General features: G+C 39.2%; 1 protein-coding gene across 2 annotated transcripts in view; it reads right to left on the bottom strand.

Annotated features, from left to right (window-relative positions):
* Window positions 1–4,734: 4,734 nt before the first annotated feature.
* Window positions 4,735–18,177, bottom strand: part of trhr (thyrotropin releasing hormone receptor) — a 43,557-nt gene continuing 30,114 nt past the window's right edge. The window contains exons 3-4 of one of the 2 annotated variants that reach the window (XM_003219421.4): window positions 17,060–17,446; window positions 4,735–16,127 (exon numbers count right to left, since the gene is read on the bottom strand). In XM_003219421.4, coding sequence (XP_003219469.2) covers window positions 16,119–16,127; window positions 17,060–17,446 — 396 coding nt within the window. In that variant the 3' untranslated portion in view covers window positions 4,735–16,118. Of the gene's footprint in view, window positions 16,128–16,466; window positions 17,447–18,177 lie in introns of those variants that run through there. The other variant, XM_008108249.3, reaches the window with a different exon arrangement.

The raw sequence follows: 18,177 nt of genomic DNA on the forward strand, positions 1-18,177 counted from the left end.
TCCTGCCAACCTAGCAGTTCGAAAACATGCCAATGTGAGTAGATCAATAGGTACCGCTCTGGCGGGAAGGTAACGGCGCTCCATGCAGTCATGCCAGCCACATGACCTTGGAGATGTCTACAGACAACGCCGGCTCTTCAGCTTAGAAATGGAGATGAGCACCACACCCCAGAGTCGGTCACGACTGGACTTAATGTCAGGGGAAAACCAACCAACCTTGGTCTAAACTGAATTTTATAGGTTAATCCAATGTATCCAGAAAAGGGGAAGAAAATCACTATTCCAGAAACAGAAAATAATAGATCTGGAAAGGATTACAAGGGACATATAGTCAAAACCTCTGCCTTGCAAGAGTATACAACAGCACTCTCAGGAAAAGCCATCACCATTCTTATAGGACACTAGCTTTGCCCAGCCACGTGTTGCTGTGGCTTATGGGAATCATTTGTTGGCCAGGTGGAATAACAGTAACTAGCCTTGCAGCCTCAAAGCCTGGCCATTTTCTGGAGTAGCTGGAGTAGCACCCTCAATCAAAGAGCCGCTTTGAAGCCTGGCTACTTCCTTAGTAGGGGAATCATTGTTTGGCCAACTTGAATTGCACTGAATACGCTTGCAGTTTAAAAGCCTGGACGCTTACTACATAGGGCATCCTTGCTAGGCCAGGTTGAATGGGACGGAGCAGCCTCGTGGCTTCAAAGCCTGGGGGTTTTTCATCTAGAGGAAATCTTGGTTGGCCAGGTTGAATAGCACTGCATAGCCTTGCTGCTTGCAAACCTGGCCGCTTTCTACCTTGCAGAATCCTTGGTTGGCCAGTTTGAATAGCAATGAATAGTCTCGATGTGGCAGGTATGAATGCTGCAATTAGGCACCGTGATTAGCATTCAATGGCCTTGCAGCTTCAAAGCCTGGTTGCTTCCTGCCTAGGGGAATTCTTTGCTGGGAGGTGTCAGCTGGCCCTGATTGTTTCCTTTCTGGAATTCCCAATTTCCCTGCTTTTGGAGTGTTGCTCTTTATTTACTGTCCTGATTTTAGAGATTATATTGTTCTGTATTATTATACCACAGTAATTATTACATATTATATATATAATCTTATATTATCTCCTTAGAACTGGATTATATGAGGCCCCTTCTATACAGCTGGATAAAATCCACACTGAACTGGATTATATGGCAGTGTAGACTCAAAGCCCTGCTACACAGCTATATTACCTAGAATGCCAAGGCAGATAATCCAGTTCAAAGCAGATACTGTGGATTATCTGCCTTGGCATTCTGGGCAATATAGCTGTGTGGCAGGGCCTTGAGTCTGTACTGCTATATAATCCAGTTCAAATCAGATAATCTGTATTTTATAGGCAGTGTGGATGAGGCCTTAAGTGCACTCTGCCTCTGCCCTGGGCACCATTTTGGCTGAGGGAGTTGCTAGAACATGAAGGGGCGGGGCCAAAAGGGGGCGGGCCTAAAGGCAGCAGGGCATACCTTTCTAACTGGCAGTTAAGGGGAGAAAGGCTCTGTAATTTGGACTATTTTTCTAGGGTTTTTTGTTTGAAACACGTATTTTGGATGACTATGTCTTTTGTGGCCAAATTTGGTGTGATTTGGTTCTGTGGTTTTGTTGTTTACTCCATTGTGAAAACGAACATTACATATATATATATATATATATATATATATATATATATATATATATATATAATGCCATTATAAAGTAAAAGGTTATGAATGGGTACTTGTCATGATGGATTTATGTTAACTCAGCAGTCAGATATGAACCTTAGAAAATGGGGTGTGGGACAGCTTGGTCCTCTCCCCAAGATTAGACTAGAGGAGCTGAGACACCCTGGAATGATTTGGCAATATTGGACCACCCAGTCAACTATTTCAGGACCAGTCCAGAGGAGAGATGCTCTAGACTGGGCACAGAGGTTGCAGAGGCATTTAGGTATCGTATTCTGTCCCAGACCCTCAACAGTGGTCGAGTGGAGTCTCTATGATCCAACTTGTCTGGACCATCACCTTATCTTTCCTGTCACTGTCACTGCTGCCAAATGATTGCAGAGTTGCAGGACAATTCTTCACCATCATGGGTGCCTTATGCTGGCATCAACAAATGTGTCCACAAAACCAGAAAGACGGAACAGCAATTTCTCTCCTGACCAGTCACATGGGCACTTTTGCTAATGTCAACACAGGGTACCCATGATGGCAAAGAGCTTTCCCAGATCCTGTGGCTATTCAACAGTGATGACAGGGCTGTCTTGGACCCAATTCATGCCTTTCTGCCTGTGGTGGTGGACTGGTTTGCATTGGAACAGGTCTGCTGTCCATATTCTGCCCAAAGTGTGGGACTGCTCCACAGTTTCGGTGAAACTCTGGAGCATTCCCTGACTTTCCTTAATGTGGAGCTAAACCAGTTCAACCCAATTTACCCTATGTTAAGAACGAGAATTATGTGGACATTATGAAGACAACCTGAAGCAGATTTCAGGGTCACTTTGGCTTTTGTGGTTGGTGGAGAGAAACCCCAAGACCCTATGTAGCTAAGCCTCATCCAGCATGATAAATTGGAAATATACTAAATGATGGAACATCCAGAAATATTAAGATGGCAGTTGTGGATGAACAATCCCAGAAACAATTGAGGCTGTGTGCAATCTAGTCTATGCACAATTATTTCGGAGTAAAGTATACCGAGAACATGAACATGAACTTCTACATACACACTGAATTTGTAAGTAAAGTAATTCCTCTCTTACCCAGAAGTATCGCCAAGCAGGAAAAATAATGGGCAAGTTTGGCCTTTAGTATGATCTCATTAAGTTCTATTGAGTTCACAAAGCAATGCACTTTAAATACTTCCTATTCTTCACACTGATAGTGATTGCAAAAGTAGACATTCCAGCCTCCTGTGTGACTTTCGTATAGGCAGGCATACTGTAGCTTTAAAGAGCTGTACAAATAAATGTTGAAACCCACTGTTTCTTGCAATTATGGCATCATACTGCATGATTAGGATGAAATTCTCCTTCTGATAGTCCTGACTATTCTTAATCTTGGAAGAAAAGCTTCTATATCATTATGTTTTGTTCCCAGGAGGAGCAAATGCTGTGCTGAATGTGTTTTTTAAAAAACTGAAATGCATCATGAGTGATTAATTTAACTGCTTCTTAATCAGAGCTGTGACAAATATTTTTGTCACCAAGAATATAATCTGGGTGGCCATCAAATAACCTTCTATGTGTTTTGTCACCAGAGCAAGAATCCTGATGAGCTGCACATTATTTCATTGGATATGCCAAAGGCATTCCAGTATTAATTTTTTAATCTGTTCTTCCCTGTGGCTGGATAAGGGATTATAGCAAGAACAGAAAAGCACATATTGTGAATCAGCAGAAAAAGCTGCCTGGTCACCATGCGATCATTGATAGTCTAATTATATTATCTGAAAAACCCAAAGCATTTCAACTTGTACATAGACTGATTGGCCTTTTTCAGGCGCTACATCTTAATTAAATCTACATTTCTGGAGTTACAAATATACTCTCCTCATTAGCTAGTCTGATACATAATAAAAGCAATAAAAATAAGATGGGCTGAATTAATATTTAGGGGAGCAATGACCTCATTTCTTCTCATAGCTACACCTCTGGATGGGCATAAAGTTGAAGATAAATTACAGGTAAATTGACCAGTGTATTTTTTTTTGGTGATTTTAATGGTGCTATCTTAAATTTCAAAAGTAAGAACATATAAAAATGGCAAGGACCGGGCTGTGGCGCAGGCTGGAAAGCAAGCCAGCTGCAACAAATCAACAAATCACTCTGACCAAGAGGTCATGAGTTTGAGGCCAGCCCGGTGCCTGGGTCTTGTCTTTGTCTCTGTTCTGTGTCATGGCATTGAATGTTTGCCTTTATGTGTGCAATGTGATCCGCCCTGATTCCCCTTCGGGGTGAGAAGGGCGGAATATAAATGCTGTAAATAAGTGATCTGACCTAGGAGAATTTTAACCAAAGTCCTAGAAGTCAAAGATGGGGATAAGAAGGGTTTTGCAGGATGCCACTTAATGCAAGTAAACATCTGATTGATAAACTAGCCCTGAAAGCTCAAGGAGCACAATAGGACTTATTTTGGACAGACATGTATAGAAGTAGTATACTAAGGTTCCTTCCACATTACTGAGATAGAAAGAAGATAGCTCTGTACTCAGGCTTAACTATTTCTGTGGCCTTTGCATGATGCTCTAATATACATACTTCTTTTTATGTTTTGAACCTTTATAGTGTGTGCTCATCTCTTCGACATCTCCCGTACTTTGCCTGGGTGAAAAAAGGCATTCATGGCACATAGGAAGAGGAAGATGAGCCAGTTCCGCAGGGTATGTGAAGTGGTGCATGGGGGCAATTCCTCCTCTTCCTGTGTGCCACAAATGTGTTTTTCCCAGGAAAGGAAAGAAGATCCTGGGCAGAACAGCAACCTACAGTATGCCCCCCTCCTGATTTATCTCCTAAGGATCTCCCAATTTTGGAAGGTGGGGGACAGCAGCACAAACTTGCAAATAGCATAATCAAAATTGCATATGTGAACCCTGAAAAAGTGGACAGCTGACTGTTTTCTTGAAGATTCAGTGACAGGTTAATGCTATGTCCCTAGTAGTGAAACGGTAATCCAATAGTCAGCATAATCTTTAGGAATGTGGCATCTCCCCAATGTATATCACTCAGGACATCTGCCATTCCACAACATAAGTTTATTTTGATTTTTGGATTTGTGATTTGTGATGTGATGAAATCTAAATCACCATCATACAGTTTCAACCTCTTACTGAGCAAACAACAGGAATTATCTTTGTAGTTCATTTTTACCTGTTTTCATGCTGCCTAGCTCAATAAACAAAAAAACATCATTTCAAAAGATTTCTCTTTGTAGAGAATGAATTCAGGTTAAGCTTTTTGGAGATCATATTGTCTTACATCACTTCAGTATAAATAACAATGGGCATTACCATGACTTTGTTCAAAATATATAAAATCTGTACATATTAAAATCCATAATTTCATTAATGGAATCTAAAACACAGGAATTAAAATATTTAGAGCAAGCAAAGACAACCTTTTCCATGGATACTGTCACAAAGTTTGGAATACAAAAATTAGATTCACAAATCAGAAATATATTTTATATTTAATCACATCAGTTCAAACAAACAAAAAAGCTAAGGAGCCATATTTTCTTCATATACCAGAATAACGTTTGCCCACTTTGGCTTTACATGCACAAATAATTCTGTTTCCTCTTATGTACAAAGCATAGTCACACAAAGTATAATTATGCTAATGTAAAATTAACTTGCAGCAAATTTACCCATTTCAGAATAACACAATGTATTTCCATTTACTCAGAATATATTTACATTTAATTTTGCATACATATGTTTTCAAAAAGGTGAGATTTAGAATTATTTAGTTTCCCAATTCCAATAACAGCCTTTTCATTTGGCCAGTGTTTTAGTATTGAACACTGAATACAATCTTTCTCAAGAACTGCTTGAGACTTGTTTGAGATGGCCATTATTTGACAGTGTCTTGTTCTACAGGGCTGGGAGCCAAAACTAAAAGAAATGGATATTCAAACTTTACGAAATGGAAAAGAGCATGAACCTAGTTTACCTTTTTCCATGGTATAGGACTAATAATAATAATAATAATAATAATAATAATAATAATAATAATAATAAAACTTTATTTATACCCTGCCACCATCTCCCCACTAACATTGAATTCCTCAAGCTGGAGGACAGTGGGCAGTAGGGCAAATCTGGCGTGTAGCGGGGTAAACCATCAGGCAGTGCCCTGCATCGCCTCCTTCCTCATCACATAAGAGAAAATGCCGCTGGCCCGCTTCCTCCTGTGTTTTCCCTGGCTTACCTAATGAGAAGGTAGGTTGCCATCTGTGTTCTAAGGGCTTCATCCTATGATGTTTCCAGGACAGAGCCCCACCAGAAGTAGCCCTGTGTCATATGATGGGTTCTGGTGGTCTCTATACTGGATGAAGTGGTATGTCTAATTCACATGATGAAACTTCTTGGTAATCTATTAGAACGAACTTGACAAAAGATTTTGGGAGTTTGTCTACACTGGCCTGAAACTCCAGACTCATCATAAATAAAACAATGGCAGTCTTCAGGATGCACAGCAGTTTCTAGTGAGTGCCCTGGGTTTTTCCACTTTAAACCAACTTTGTTCTGCTTCTGGCAAAGTTGGAGATAGTTTGGAGTTAGCTGTAAACTCTGGATTATCCCAGGGCTTTTGGGAGTGTGGACAACTAAACTGGGCCCAATTTGACCCATTCCACTGTCCAGATGGACACTACTCCCATAACACTTATTCCGATAAGCACAGGGGAAAGGGATGGATCATGTTTATGTCGCTGCTGCTCCTAGGTGACCATAAAGCTCCATCTGAGCTTCTGTCCACCATGGACATCTCTGCTGCTATTGAAATGGGGTACACACATGAACAACAGAAAAGAGAGATCATCCCCAATTTCTTGATGGCCTTCTCTTCTTGTTTTTTCCTCTTATTTTATAAACATTTACCCATTTTGATGATGGCTTCCTATTGTGCATGGATGGTGCTGTTCAGGCTATATACAAACAAAGGCATTAATCTCTAAACACAAGAAATGGAGAAGAGAATTGTGTTCTTTCAGTGTATTTTTCTTCTGCTCACCTCCTGCACAATAATTTTCACTGTTCTGATATAGAGCAGGCATCTCAACATTATTGGCTATATTACCATTACTTTAAAAAGGAAGCAGAAACCCATTGAACATTTGCATCTTTCCAGTTAGAAGAAACTTGATGATCTTCCATTTGTTCCATAAGAAATCATGTGGTATAAACTGGTCTATATTCCATTGCATGCTGTGGGCATATTTTGTAGTTTACTGTTTTAAAATGATTTGGGGTGTGTTAGATGCTGTTTTGCAAATGATTTTGCTTTGATGATTTTTTATTTCGTACCAAAAGCATTGCATAATAAATAAGTTTAAAAGTGATGAAATAAAGGAATCACAAGATTGATGATGACTGCAGGGATGATTGCTAGATGTTTTTCTATTATATATTAAACAAGTTGCTATACCTAGACTTCTATTACTGCTTAACATGTAGAACAATTTGTTATCAAGTAATACATTACATAAAATGTTGTATGGCTGCCAGATTGCTAACAGGAGCAGGGTAGAGGGAGCATACAACTCCTCTGTTACACCAGCTCCACTGGCTGCCAGTTTGCTTCTGGGCACATTTCAAAGTGCTGGCCTTGGCCTATAAAGCCCTAAACAGTTCAGACCCATCTTATCTGTCTGAATGAGCCCACCCGGAATCTAAGAATCATCTGGGGAGGCCCTGCTCCCAATCCCGCCTCCATCGCAGGTGCGATTGGCAGGGATGAGAGACAGGGCCTTCTCAGTGGTGGCCCCCAGGCTGTGGAACTCCCTCTCCAGTGACATCAGATCTGCGCCCTCCCTCATGGTCTTTAGAAAGAAACTAAAAACCTGTTTGTGGGACCAAACCTTTACTCAACAGCAATAAGAGACATTGAACCATACGTGCAATGAAGAATTGACATTGGGTCGATGCTTTTGGATTATGTGATTTTAACTGTTTTTACTTGCAATGTTTTAATCTGTTTTTTACTTGGGGTGCTTTAAATGCTATGGGTTTGACCATTTTAACACTATGTTCATAGTTTGTATAGTATGTTGTAAACTGCTTTGGGTCCCCTAGGGGAGGAAGGTGGTATATATTAAATGATGTAAATAATAAATAAAATAAAAAATTCAACTGAGAGCGTAAATTCTATGGATGTGTGTTCAGAAGTCATTTCAAGATAAATAGGTTAGTTGTAGGGCACTTCCAGACAGTGCCAAAATGCGTGTTTTAAAACTGAGGCAAAAAATCCCCGGACCTGACAGCAGGTCCACACACAGACCTGTCAGTCCCAGGAAATGGTCCCCTGCTGTCCTCACATCTTCCTTTGAAGCGGATCAAGATGGAGGGTAGACAAGGGACATCCAGCAGCCTTTAAAAAAATCACTCTGTTATGCTCTGGACCTCATATGCACACATGCAAATATCTTAATGTAAACACAAGCAGATTTCTTATTTCTTTCTTCACCCAATTATTAATCCGAGCTCTGTTTAATATTATAAAGTTTAAAAGAAAGAGCTTCAGAGAGTACTAATTGCTTTCCATTTGTGCTTCCGTTGAGCCACCTGTGTGCCTGTGGCACCATGTTTTGACAGCCCAGTCAGCTGAGCAGCTGTTTCAGGGTTTTAAAAAGTGCATGTGCGCTAAAACAGTCCACACAAAGGGAAGGGAAGGGAAGGGAAGGGAAGGGAAGGAAAGCACATATTTTGCATGACTGCAGGGATATATAATTATGCAAAGGTACACATTTTTGAGATGGAATCAGGTTTTAGGAGCATCTTTTTAACCTGGTTACTTCCGGGTTTTTAGCCATGTGTAGAAGGGCTTGCATTCTCTAATTCTAAGGATGCATCCACCCTGGAGAATAAATGCAGTTTGACACCACTTCAACGGACATGGCTCAATGCTGTAGAATCATGGGATCTATTGTTTGATGAGAGACCAGCACTCTTTGACAGAGAAGGCTAAAAATCATGTAAAACTACAATTCCCATGATTCCATGGCATGGAATCATGGCAGTTACAGTGATGTCAAATTGCATTATTTCTATACTGTAGGTAAAGTAAAGGTAAAGGTTTCCCCTCACAAGTCCAGTTGTGTCCACCTCTGGGGGTTGGTGCTCATCTCCATTTCTAAGCCGAAGAGCCGGAGTTGTCCGTAGACACCTCCAAGGTCATGTGGCTGACATGACTGCATGGAATGCCATTACCTTCCCGCCAGAGGGGTACCTATTGATCTACTCACATTTGCATGTTTTCGAACTGCTAGGTTGGCAGAAGCTGCAGCTAACAGCGGGTTCTCACTCCGCTCCCTGGATTTGAACCTGGGACCTTTCAGTCTGCAAGTTCAGCAGCTCAGCGCTTTAACACACTGAGCCACCAGAGGCTCCTACAGTGTAGATGCACTCAATATGTTATCGCACCAGGGTTTTAAACCAGGCAGCTCCGCACTTCTGCTGTCTGCAGAATTCTATGAAAGTTTGGGAAGGCAAGGAATTCAAAAGGCCCCACCCTTGAGATAATGTCATAAAAAATATCCATTCAAGAAATCATGCCAATAAATTCCTATGACAGGGTTGTCCTAAATCAGAGGTGAGCTGAAGGCACATTACAACAAATGTGAAAGACCTCTTTTCCTGATATCTTGAATAGGCAAGATGTTTTGTTTTTTGACATAAGGCAATTTCTTTTGTGTTTGTATTTTATGGAATTCTTGTTCATCAGTGTGAAATGTCATGGATATGATGGCATGGACTGGGTCATGAAAAAATGCGTAGTCCAATTCAATATTAATTTATGCTCAATGATATGACAGCCTAAGTGAAATGAAAATTATTTGCAGAAATAATTTTCATTACACGCCTACAGTTTAAACTTTAACTGAATGCACCTCATATACTTCTTATGGCCAGCACAGTTGATAGCAAATGTACCTTTTGCTAGCTAATTTCAGTGCACTGACTGAAAGTCAAAAGATGACTTATGTTATTACATTTGAATATTAAAAGCTGACTGGGGATTCACAGACAGCCTGTGGCTTGGAAAACTGACCTCTTTTTTTTCTTGTGCCCTGCTTTAATGAAACCTAAATTATATCCTGTACAACAAATAGCCGGGATATAATAGTAAAGCTAATAACCAAAATAATTGTATTTCTTGATGCTGTGCAACCTTGCTTTAGGGGTCAATCCATTTCTGGATTCTTATTCCTTGTTATTTTAATTTCTGTTGGCAGGGCTAAACGAACATGTTTCCTTGCCTAGACAAGGCAAACATGGCATGCAAAATAAGAGGAATCTGTTTGCAACCTGCTCCAAGGCTGCTTGCTCTGAATGGCTGGTGTTATCACTGCAAACACTCTCATGTTCAGTGTGGTATTCTAATACAGTATTGTAATTTTGGAGGGTCAATAACATGTTGACAAGATCTATTGAGCAATATTGAACAGTACAGTAAAACTCTCAATGTGTTTTACTGAGAGACAGGCAGGAAGAATCTGTATAGCTATCAGGAAGGATGAAGCAAATTTAATAGACGTAAAGCTACAAAGCAGATCCTCCAGATTGGAAATTCCTAGAGGATGATAGAGCCAAGCCATAAGGTCCAAGTGGCTGAATGAATGCTACCATTGTAAAGCTAACCAAGAGATTCCAATGACCATTTCACTTTTGCAGGAATGTAGATGGTAATAGTTGTGAGTAGGACTTTTTTAAACACCTCCCCATAATTATGACATTACCTTCCTGGCGAAGGGGTAAATCCTGTTTGAGGGGGCCACAATTATCCATTTATATCCCTATAGGACTTTGGGGAATCAAAGTAATATCTGTGATGGTTTTAATTTATAGCTATGGGATTTTATTTGATATAAATAACTATATTATATGCATTAGTACTATATTTAAATTATTCTGTCCGCAATGTTGTGAAGTAATCTAAGCTCCATGAAAAAAAAGGGTGGAAAGAAATGTCAAAGTTTCACAAAATCTTCCACCTGGCTTTAGCGGGGAGGTAAAAGGCGCCCCTGAAAAACATGCCAGCGGTTCAATCGGCAGTCTCCTCGGTGTGGAAGAATGGAACAACACACCTCCCCATGGCCGAGTCGAGCACAGCTTCCAGATGCCGGAAATGAAAGTGGGAAGCCTGTTTCTGTTTACGTATTCTCCATCTCTCTCAATTGTATAATGGCACTGAAGATTTGCCATATATATGTGCCTGTAATCTGCTCTGAGTCCCCTTGGGGAGATAGAGTGGAATATAAATAAATTATTATTATTATTATTATTATTATTATTATTATTCCTATTCGGGCAGTGATGTTTCAATTTTACATTTGCTGCATGGAGTGGGAGGTTGAACTAAACTATTCATAAGGTCATCTCTTACCCTATGATTCTATCTCCAAACCCATGTAAGGCAAGGTGGACTATTTGTAAACAGCCTTAAAAGAATAATAGCAGAAGTCATATGATTCTATGACTAAAAAGAGGATAATAGAAGGGTCAAGAGAATGGAGGGTGGGAAAACTATAGTACATGCTTTTTTGGGTGGGTGGAGATTTGGAAAAATTACACTATCTAACAAAATTTGAAAAATCTTCTGACCCTGGTTTGAAAGTGTTATTCCTATTTAATTGTATGGTACTTACTTTGAAAGTAGTTGTTATACCCCAGAAACTTTGTTTTTGTAGCTGCAACAAACTATGTTGAATTGGTTGAGACTCAATGAGACATTCATTGAAAAAACTATAGCAAAATGTGCTGCAGGAAGCCTTGCAAAAATAAAGTTTTTGCTGTTTCAGAAACTTTTTCTATTTTTTATGATAGAACCAATTTGGAAATGGCATTTATAACCCAGGAACAAAATTGGGTTATATAGTATTATTTTGGACGATATCCATCAGTCAACATGAATAGTAGCCAACTCAAAGATTCTGAGACTCATAGTCCAGAGAGGAACTTTTCCAAACTCCAGTTCTGGATCACAGACTGTATACATCAGTTTAGGAGGAAAGCTTGCATTTTCTTTGACAATAAGACTTATTTGTTTCTTTCTTCTTTTCTTTTTAAATGTTCTGCTTCTAATAGGGCATGTGCATCAATCAGATAAATGATTAACAAAAGGTTATTTGAAATGGGACAATGTGGTTTTTTCAGTTGCTTCAGTTAAAAGAATATATCACATCACTGGGAGACATGTGACCTTCTAGATAATTTTGGAATTCAGTTCCCATCTGCTCAGTCAACATGGCTAACAGAGAAAAAGTATATGAGCAGTAGTTTGACAGTATCTGGAAGCCTGGCAGTTTTCTGGGCTTGACCTATGTACTCATTTTTAGAGCTGAAGACCCAAAGATCAAAGAATCTTTGAGTTTGAAAAGGTCAGGAGAGCCATACTATTCAGCCCCAATCTGCCATGCAAAAATCCATAACACCATGAAACATATTGTAATCAACGGACTCCCAGTAAATGGTTATCCAGCCCCTGTTTAAAAACCTCCAGTCTGGGGAAAACAATGATGATTGGTGGTCTCCATGTCAGTGGGATGGTGAATCCAGTCCAGGTATTAATCTGAATTTCAAAGAAGTTATCCACGACATGGAACTATTTGTGGTTAAAACTAAATACTCTGAAAAGCTTCTTTAAAGCTCAAGCTAAAACCTGGACCAGATTCTCTGACTCCTGACATCAAAGCCACAAACCTCCAGTACAGTGGTTTTCAATCTGGGGTCCCTAGATATTTTTGGCCTACAACTCCTAAATATCCCAGCCAGTTTACCAGCTGTTAGGATTTTTGGAAGCTGAAGGGCAAACACATCTGGGGACCCCAGGTTGAGAACCACTGCTCCAGTAGGACGTGCAAGAACTCTGAATCTGTAGGTCATTGTATCTGGATGATTATAGAAGATATTGGTTTTGGTCCTAACTTCCCATCTGTAGATGGAATAGAATTCAAGAATAAATTTCAATGTTTCACAAGCTTCTGCCTTGCCAGTTACAATAGTATCAAAAATATTATGTGTAATATGGATAATTTCAGAGAAATGTCATATTTTCACATCTTTTTTCTGTATTTTGGGTGGTGTAGCATGGCACTTTAGAACTTTTTTTTTAAAAAAAGAATCCATAACAGTTTGAAATTTAAGAAATTTACAGTCTAATAACTCATAACCAAACCAATTACAATGAAGGAGTGAATGATCAAACAGCGCATAGGGAGAGAGTGAAGATGTAACGGACCCTTGATCCCTCTTCCTGCTTCCAAGGAACAGTACAGTACACTGCACCATTGAGAAAATTAAAATTTCCTTTTCCATTTCCTTTGGAATGAAAAGCTATTACACTGATTCTGCTCTTGAGATCTCTCTGTAATTATAATTTAATCCTTGTAAAATACTGTTACGTATGAAGAATGCAATAGTGGTTTGCTAGACTGTCTATATTCAAATCCAGGATAATACTTCTGTGAACACTTTTCTGAATCTTGAATAAAATCCAGTATATATTGAGTGTAAATGTTTGCCTCTTTATTAAGAACATTCATTTCCTCCAGCTCCACAGACCTTTTCTTGTTCCCTGGGTCCTTTTGATTGGACAAATATCTATACAATTTCCCCTGATCTGTGTGTCTATTCTTGTACTCACATACTTACAGAGTCAGTGCAGAAACTGAGGACAGAGGAAAAAAAGAAGAAAGCAGACACCCAACTATTAGGTTCCATTAATGCAAATGGAAGATTTACCCCACATTGTTGTTGTTGTTACTGCTGCTGCTGCTGTTGTGTGCCTTCACAATGTTTCTGATTTATATTAATCCTAAAGCAAACCTATCATAGGTTTTCTGGGGCTTAGAGTGTATGACGTGACAAAGGGTACACAGTTGGTTACTATGGCTGAGAAGGGATTGGACAATGACCCTGGTCTTCAGAGTCATTTTCCAAAACTCAAACCACTATGCCATGCTATCACATCAAATGATTCCATACCAAGTGGTATCTTCATGGAAATTGTCAATTTTTATTGGGAGTTCAGCCCAGGAGGAAAGAGATAATCCCCTCTCCACTGCAATTTTAAAACAAATTATTTACATGCAAATAACTAGCATTGTGAATATTGTGGCCTGGGAATTTAAACTAGCCCCAATAGTTATCTCACAGGTGGCAAGAAAGTGCAAATGACTTATACTTTCACTTCTCATATTTTAGGATTATATGTGCATACTTTGCACTGGCTATTGTGCTTCTAGGACACTATATAATTGCATTTACTCTGACACTGCATCATTGTTTGGCGATGATACTGGATTCTTAAAGGCTATACTAGTAAAGGATAATTTTGGTGGGCCTACCTTGATGGCCATCATAAATCAGAAACCATATTTATGCTCTCCTAGGACAGCAGAGAATTGATTACCTAGTGATGAACAAAATACAGCAGCTAGAAACACAATGACAGTGTTACATGGTTTTGTAGAGGGAGTACAAACACTAAGGAAATCATTGATCATTGAAGTATTCAGGATATTTCTATTTATAGTGATACTGGCTATATACTAATATGATATCTATAAGGATATAGGATCATTTATAAGTTATTTTAATAAATACATTTATAAATATGTCAGAAGGAAAACCTACCTATGCTTACCTATGCTTTGAGCCCAGTTTCTTGCAATGGCCATTCCTAAAGCATTACCAGTCATATAGAAAGATGATGATTTTGTGGATTGGGATCACCCAATTGACCACAGAGTTTCTGTCTCCTAAAATGAAATCATTGGTGGCTTCCACGTCAGTAAATCTACTTGGAATGTTGGACTTTAATGAAGCTGTTCAAAGTACTGAATCCTATCGTTCTAAATATAGTTGGTCCACTATACCCACAGGTTCTACATGTACACATTCAACCAACCAATGCTGAACAATATTCAGGAAAAAAATATCCAAAAAATCCCTAAATCTTGATTTTACTAGTTGCCAAGAACTACCCTCCAGACATTTCATAGATCTACAGGCTCCCTCTGGCACTCATTTAAGTTATTCTACATTTAATATAAGGAATCTCAAATATATAATGAGGTCTGAGCACCCACAAATTTTGGCATCAAAGGGGTCCTGGAACTAAACTCGAGTGGAAACCAAGGACCCACTATAGGTTTAACATGTTGGATAGCTACTTTAATGTTAGGTGAATTACAGCCAATAGGTGGCATAGGATGAGATTAATCTGATACAGGAATCTTATATATACTCAATGTTGATAGGATTTTCAGCCTGGACCACCAGCTGTCTGGAAAGAACCAAATTGTTGAGTAGCCATCCAACTGCAAGCAAAGTATGGATGTGATCTATGGATCCTTTCATGCTATACAATTATTATACTAGGACTCAATTTAACTATTCTTTTAATTTGGCCTTTAGGGAGGAGTACAGTAGAGTCTCACTTATCTAAGACTCGCTTATCCAAGGTTCTGTATTATCCAAGGCATTTTTGTAGTCAATGTTTTCAATATATCATGATATTTTGGTGCTAAATTCGTAAATACAGTAATTACAACATAACATTACTGCGTATTGAACTACTTTTTCTGTCAAATTTGTTGTATAACATGATATTTTGGTGCTTAATTTGTAAAATCATAACCTAATTTGATGTTTAATAGGCTTTTCCTTAATCCCTCCTTATTATCCAAGATATTCACTTATCCAAGGTTCTGCCGGCCCGTTTAGCTTGGATAAGTGAGACTCTACTGTACTTGGGATCCTTGATCAGGATACACCAAGCCTCACCAAACTATAAAGCCCAGCATTCCAGAAGATGTAGCCATGGCAGTTAAAGTGGAACCATAGTGCTATAAATATGTAGTTTGAAAAGTCACTGTGCTTCTCATGCTTGTGGGATTTGTAAACAGTTTGAACAGGGAAGTTATTGTTGTCTGTTTTACATTGTTTCTGACTCATAGTAGCCCTAAGGCACAAAGTAAATCCCATCCCTCCTTATCTCAATTTCCAGTAATAGGAAATACAATCTGATGCATTAGGGGGGAAGATTTATGCAAAAGAGTTAAGGTTACAAATCAAAAACCACCCAGTCTAAGTAAACCCATGGTAAAGAGTGGAAATTCCTTCCCTCTAGCATATGATTTTGAAACTAATGTTAGAACACATAAGTACAGTAACTATGTACATACATTTGCCTTTTGCCTCTTAGTTTCCATAAAGCAAGCAATTCGGTAGTGACATAAAATAGCTTCCATGAGGTATGAAGAGCCATGATAATAATCAGCTTTATCACATCAAACATTATTAGAAAATGATCAGATTGGTTTGAAACTATCTAATTTTGTGATATCAGTTGAAGTAGAAGAAGCTGAACAGAGCAGGAGAAAATTCCTTCTCCACCTTCACATCACCTGAAATGAAAAATTGAAATAGAAATCAATTTAGATGGTAGAAGTGGGAAGCATGAGCCCCTTTACCATACCCCCCCCCCCAAAAAAAAGCATAGCCTAAAGATCTCAACTCTCATAGTTCTGAAACAGGACTACTGGATCAAGACATCATATTCACAATTCAGTGAATGTTTCTGATGTTGCTTGATGGGCCAGTTATGGAAAACTGTAACCCACAGTTAAGAGGCAATGAATTATTACAGGCCATTGCTATAAAAGTCTCCAGAGAAATCACTGGTCATGGATGCAAGGTAGAGATCATTCTGTGCAAGCAGATCAGTCATATCTGTTCATGCAAATTGGGGTCTGTATAAGTTATGGATAGGTGAGAATATTAATCAGTTCCTTTTCCCACTATTAATATTAACTTAAAATCACAAAAAAATAAACATGGGAGAAAACAAAATTGGCAGATGTATTAATCTGTTACATAAGATTGGTGTGTGTGTGTGTGTGTGTGTGTGTGTGTGTGTGTGTGTGTGTAATATTTCCAGAAGCAAGGGACTTGTTCAATGGTAATCTAATAAAGGCTTACTTGTCAGTGGTGAGTAAACAGGGCTACCCACATCCCTTCATTTTTGTCCCACTACCAATTTTTTCATCTCAGTCTCTCTATATTCCTCAACTCTCTATATTCCTCAACTTTCCCTCATCTGCCCCCTCAGCATTCCTCTTCCTACAAGCACACAAAGCAGTCAGGGATAGGACAATGTCCCCTTTGTTGCTGCTTCCAAAACCAATAGGATATGCAGCAAATCTAGTTGGGGTTAAGCTAATGTCTACATAAGAGTATGCCAGTCTAGAAGACTCCAGAACTTCTCATGGGTTCAGGAGTAATTCAATTAACTCAAACTTGTTAAGTAAATTTGTTACATTGTTTTCTAGTGCTTTACCTCAGAAGACACACATGTTTCATCAAAAGATATTTTTGCAGATGACAAGTAGGCATCAGTGACAGTGATGTCCTCAAGCTCTGTGTTGAAATGATTGGTCTCCTTGATGACGCTGTAGTTGAGGGCCACACTGTAGTTGGAGGGCTTCTCTGACTGCTTCTTCTGGCATTTGCAGAGTTTTCTGAAGGCTGCTCTGAATTTCTGTGACATGAGGTTATAAATCACAGGGTTGATAGCACTATTTAAGTAAATGCAGATCCTGCAGAAGAGCAAGAACCAATTCTCTTGGAAAGGGTGAGAGAGGAAAGAGTTGATGACCACCAGGGTTCTGTAGGGCATCCACAAAAAAGCAAACAGGATAACAACCACAGCCAACATTTTGGTAACCTGGAGGAAGAAAAAGAGGGAGGGGGCATGTATAATATGTGAGAAACAATGGGAAACATGAAAATAAGATAAAATAAAGGTTTAGCATTACAGATTAGGAGTAAGGAACCAGTGGACATAAAAAAATGGACAACAAATTCATTGTCCATGATCATGGGCGAGGATGATAGGCATTGAACTTCAACCTGTCTAGAAGTTAAGGAAAAATAAAGATTATCCTATCTCCAAGCATTTTGTTTTTCCCAGTGCTGGCTGCCACTATCCTAACCATCTACTTTGCTAATTTACAAGTACATTTGGATGGTGTTTAGGCTTCAAAGTAAGGAGGAGGGAGCTGGCATGGAAGGAAGGTAGAAATACTTCTCATAAAACGTCAAGGCAAAAGGTAGTGGAGTGGAATGTTTGTTAGAGGCAAACATATGCTATGAAACACTCATAAAGGTTGTTGGATTTTTGTTTGATCCACAGCCATTATTACACAATGAGAACACAACGTTCCTCTGGTGTTCTGTTTTCTGATACTCGCCCCATGTCCATTTGGCTCTAGCTGTTTAGTTCCCCTTGAAGTCAAGGAGCAGATGAACATTGAACAGTTATAAGAAGCTGCATTTGAATGCATGAATCTCTTTCCTCCCTGAGTAGTACACTTGCAAGACAGCCAAAATGGGCTATTCATGCCACCCAACCACTATGAAAACTCACACCCCAACCAGAAAAGCCAATGGGATTTT

The sequence above is a fragment of the Anolis carolinensis genome, chromosome 4 (genome assembly GCF_035594765.1).
Source record: "Anolis carolinensis isolate JA03-04 chromosome 4, rAnoCar3.1.pri, whole genome shotgun sequence".
In the NCBI taxonomy this organism is placed as follows: Eukaryota; Metazoa; Chordata; class Lepidosauria; order Squamata; family Dactyloidae; genus Anolis; species Anolis carolinensis.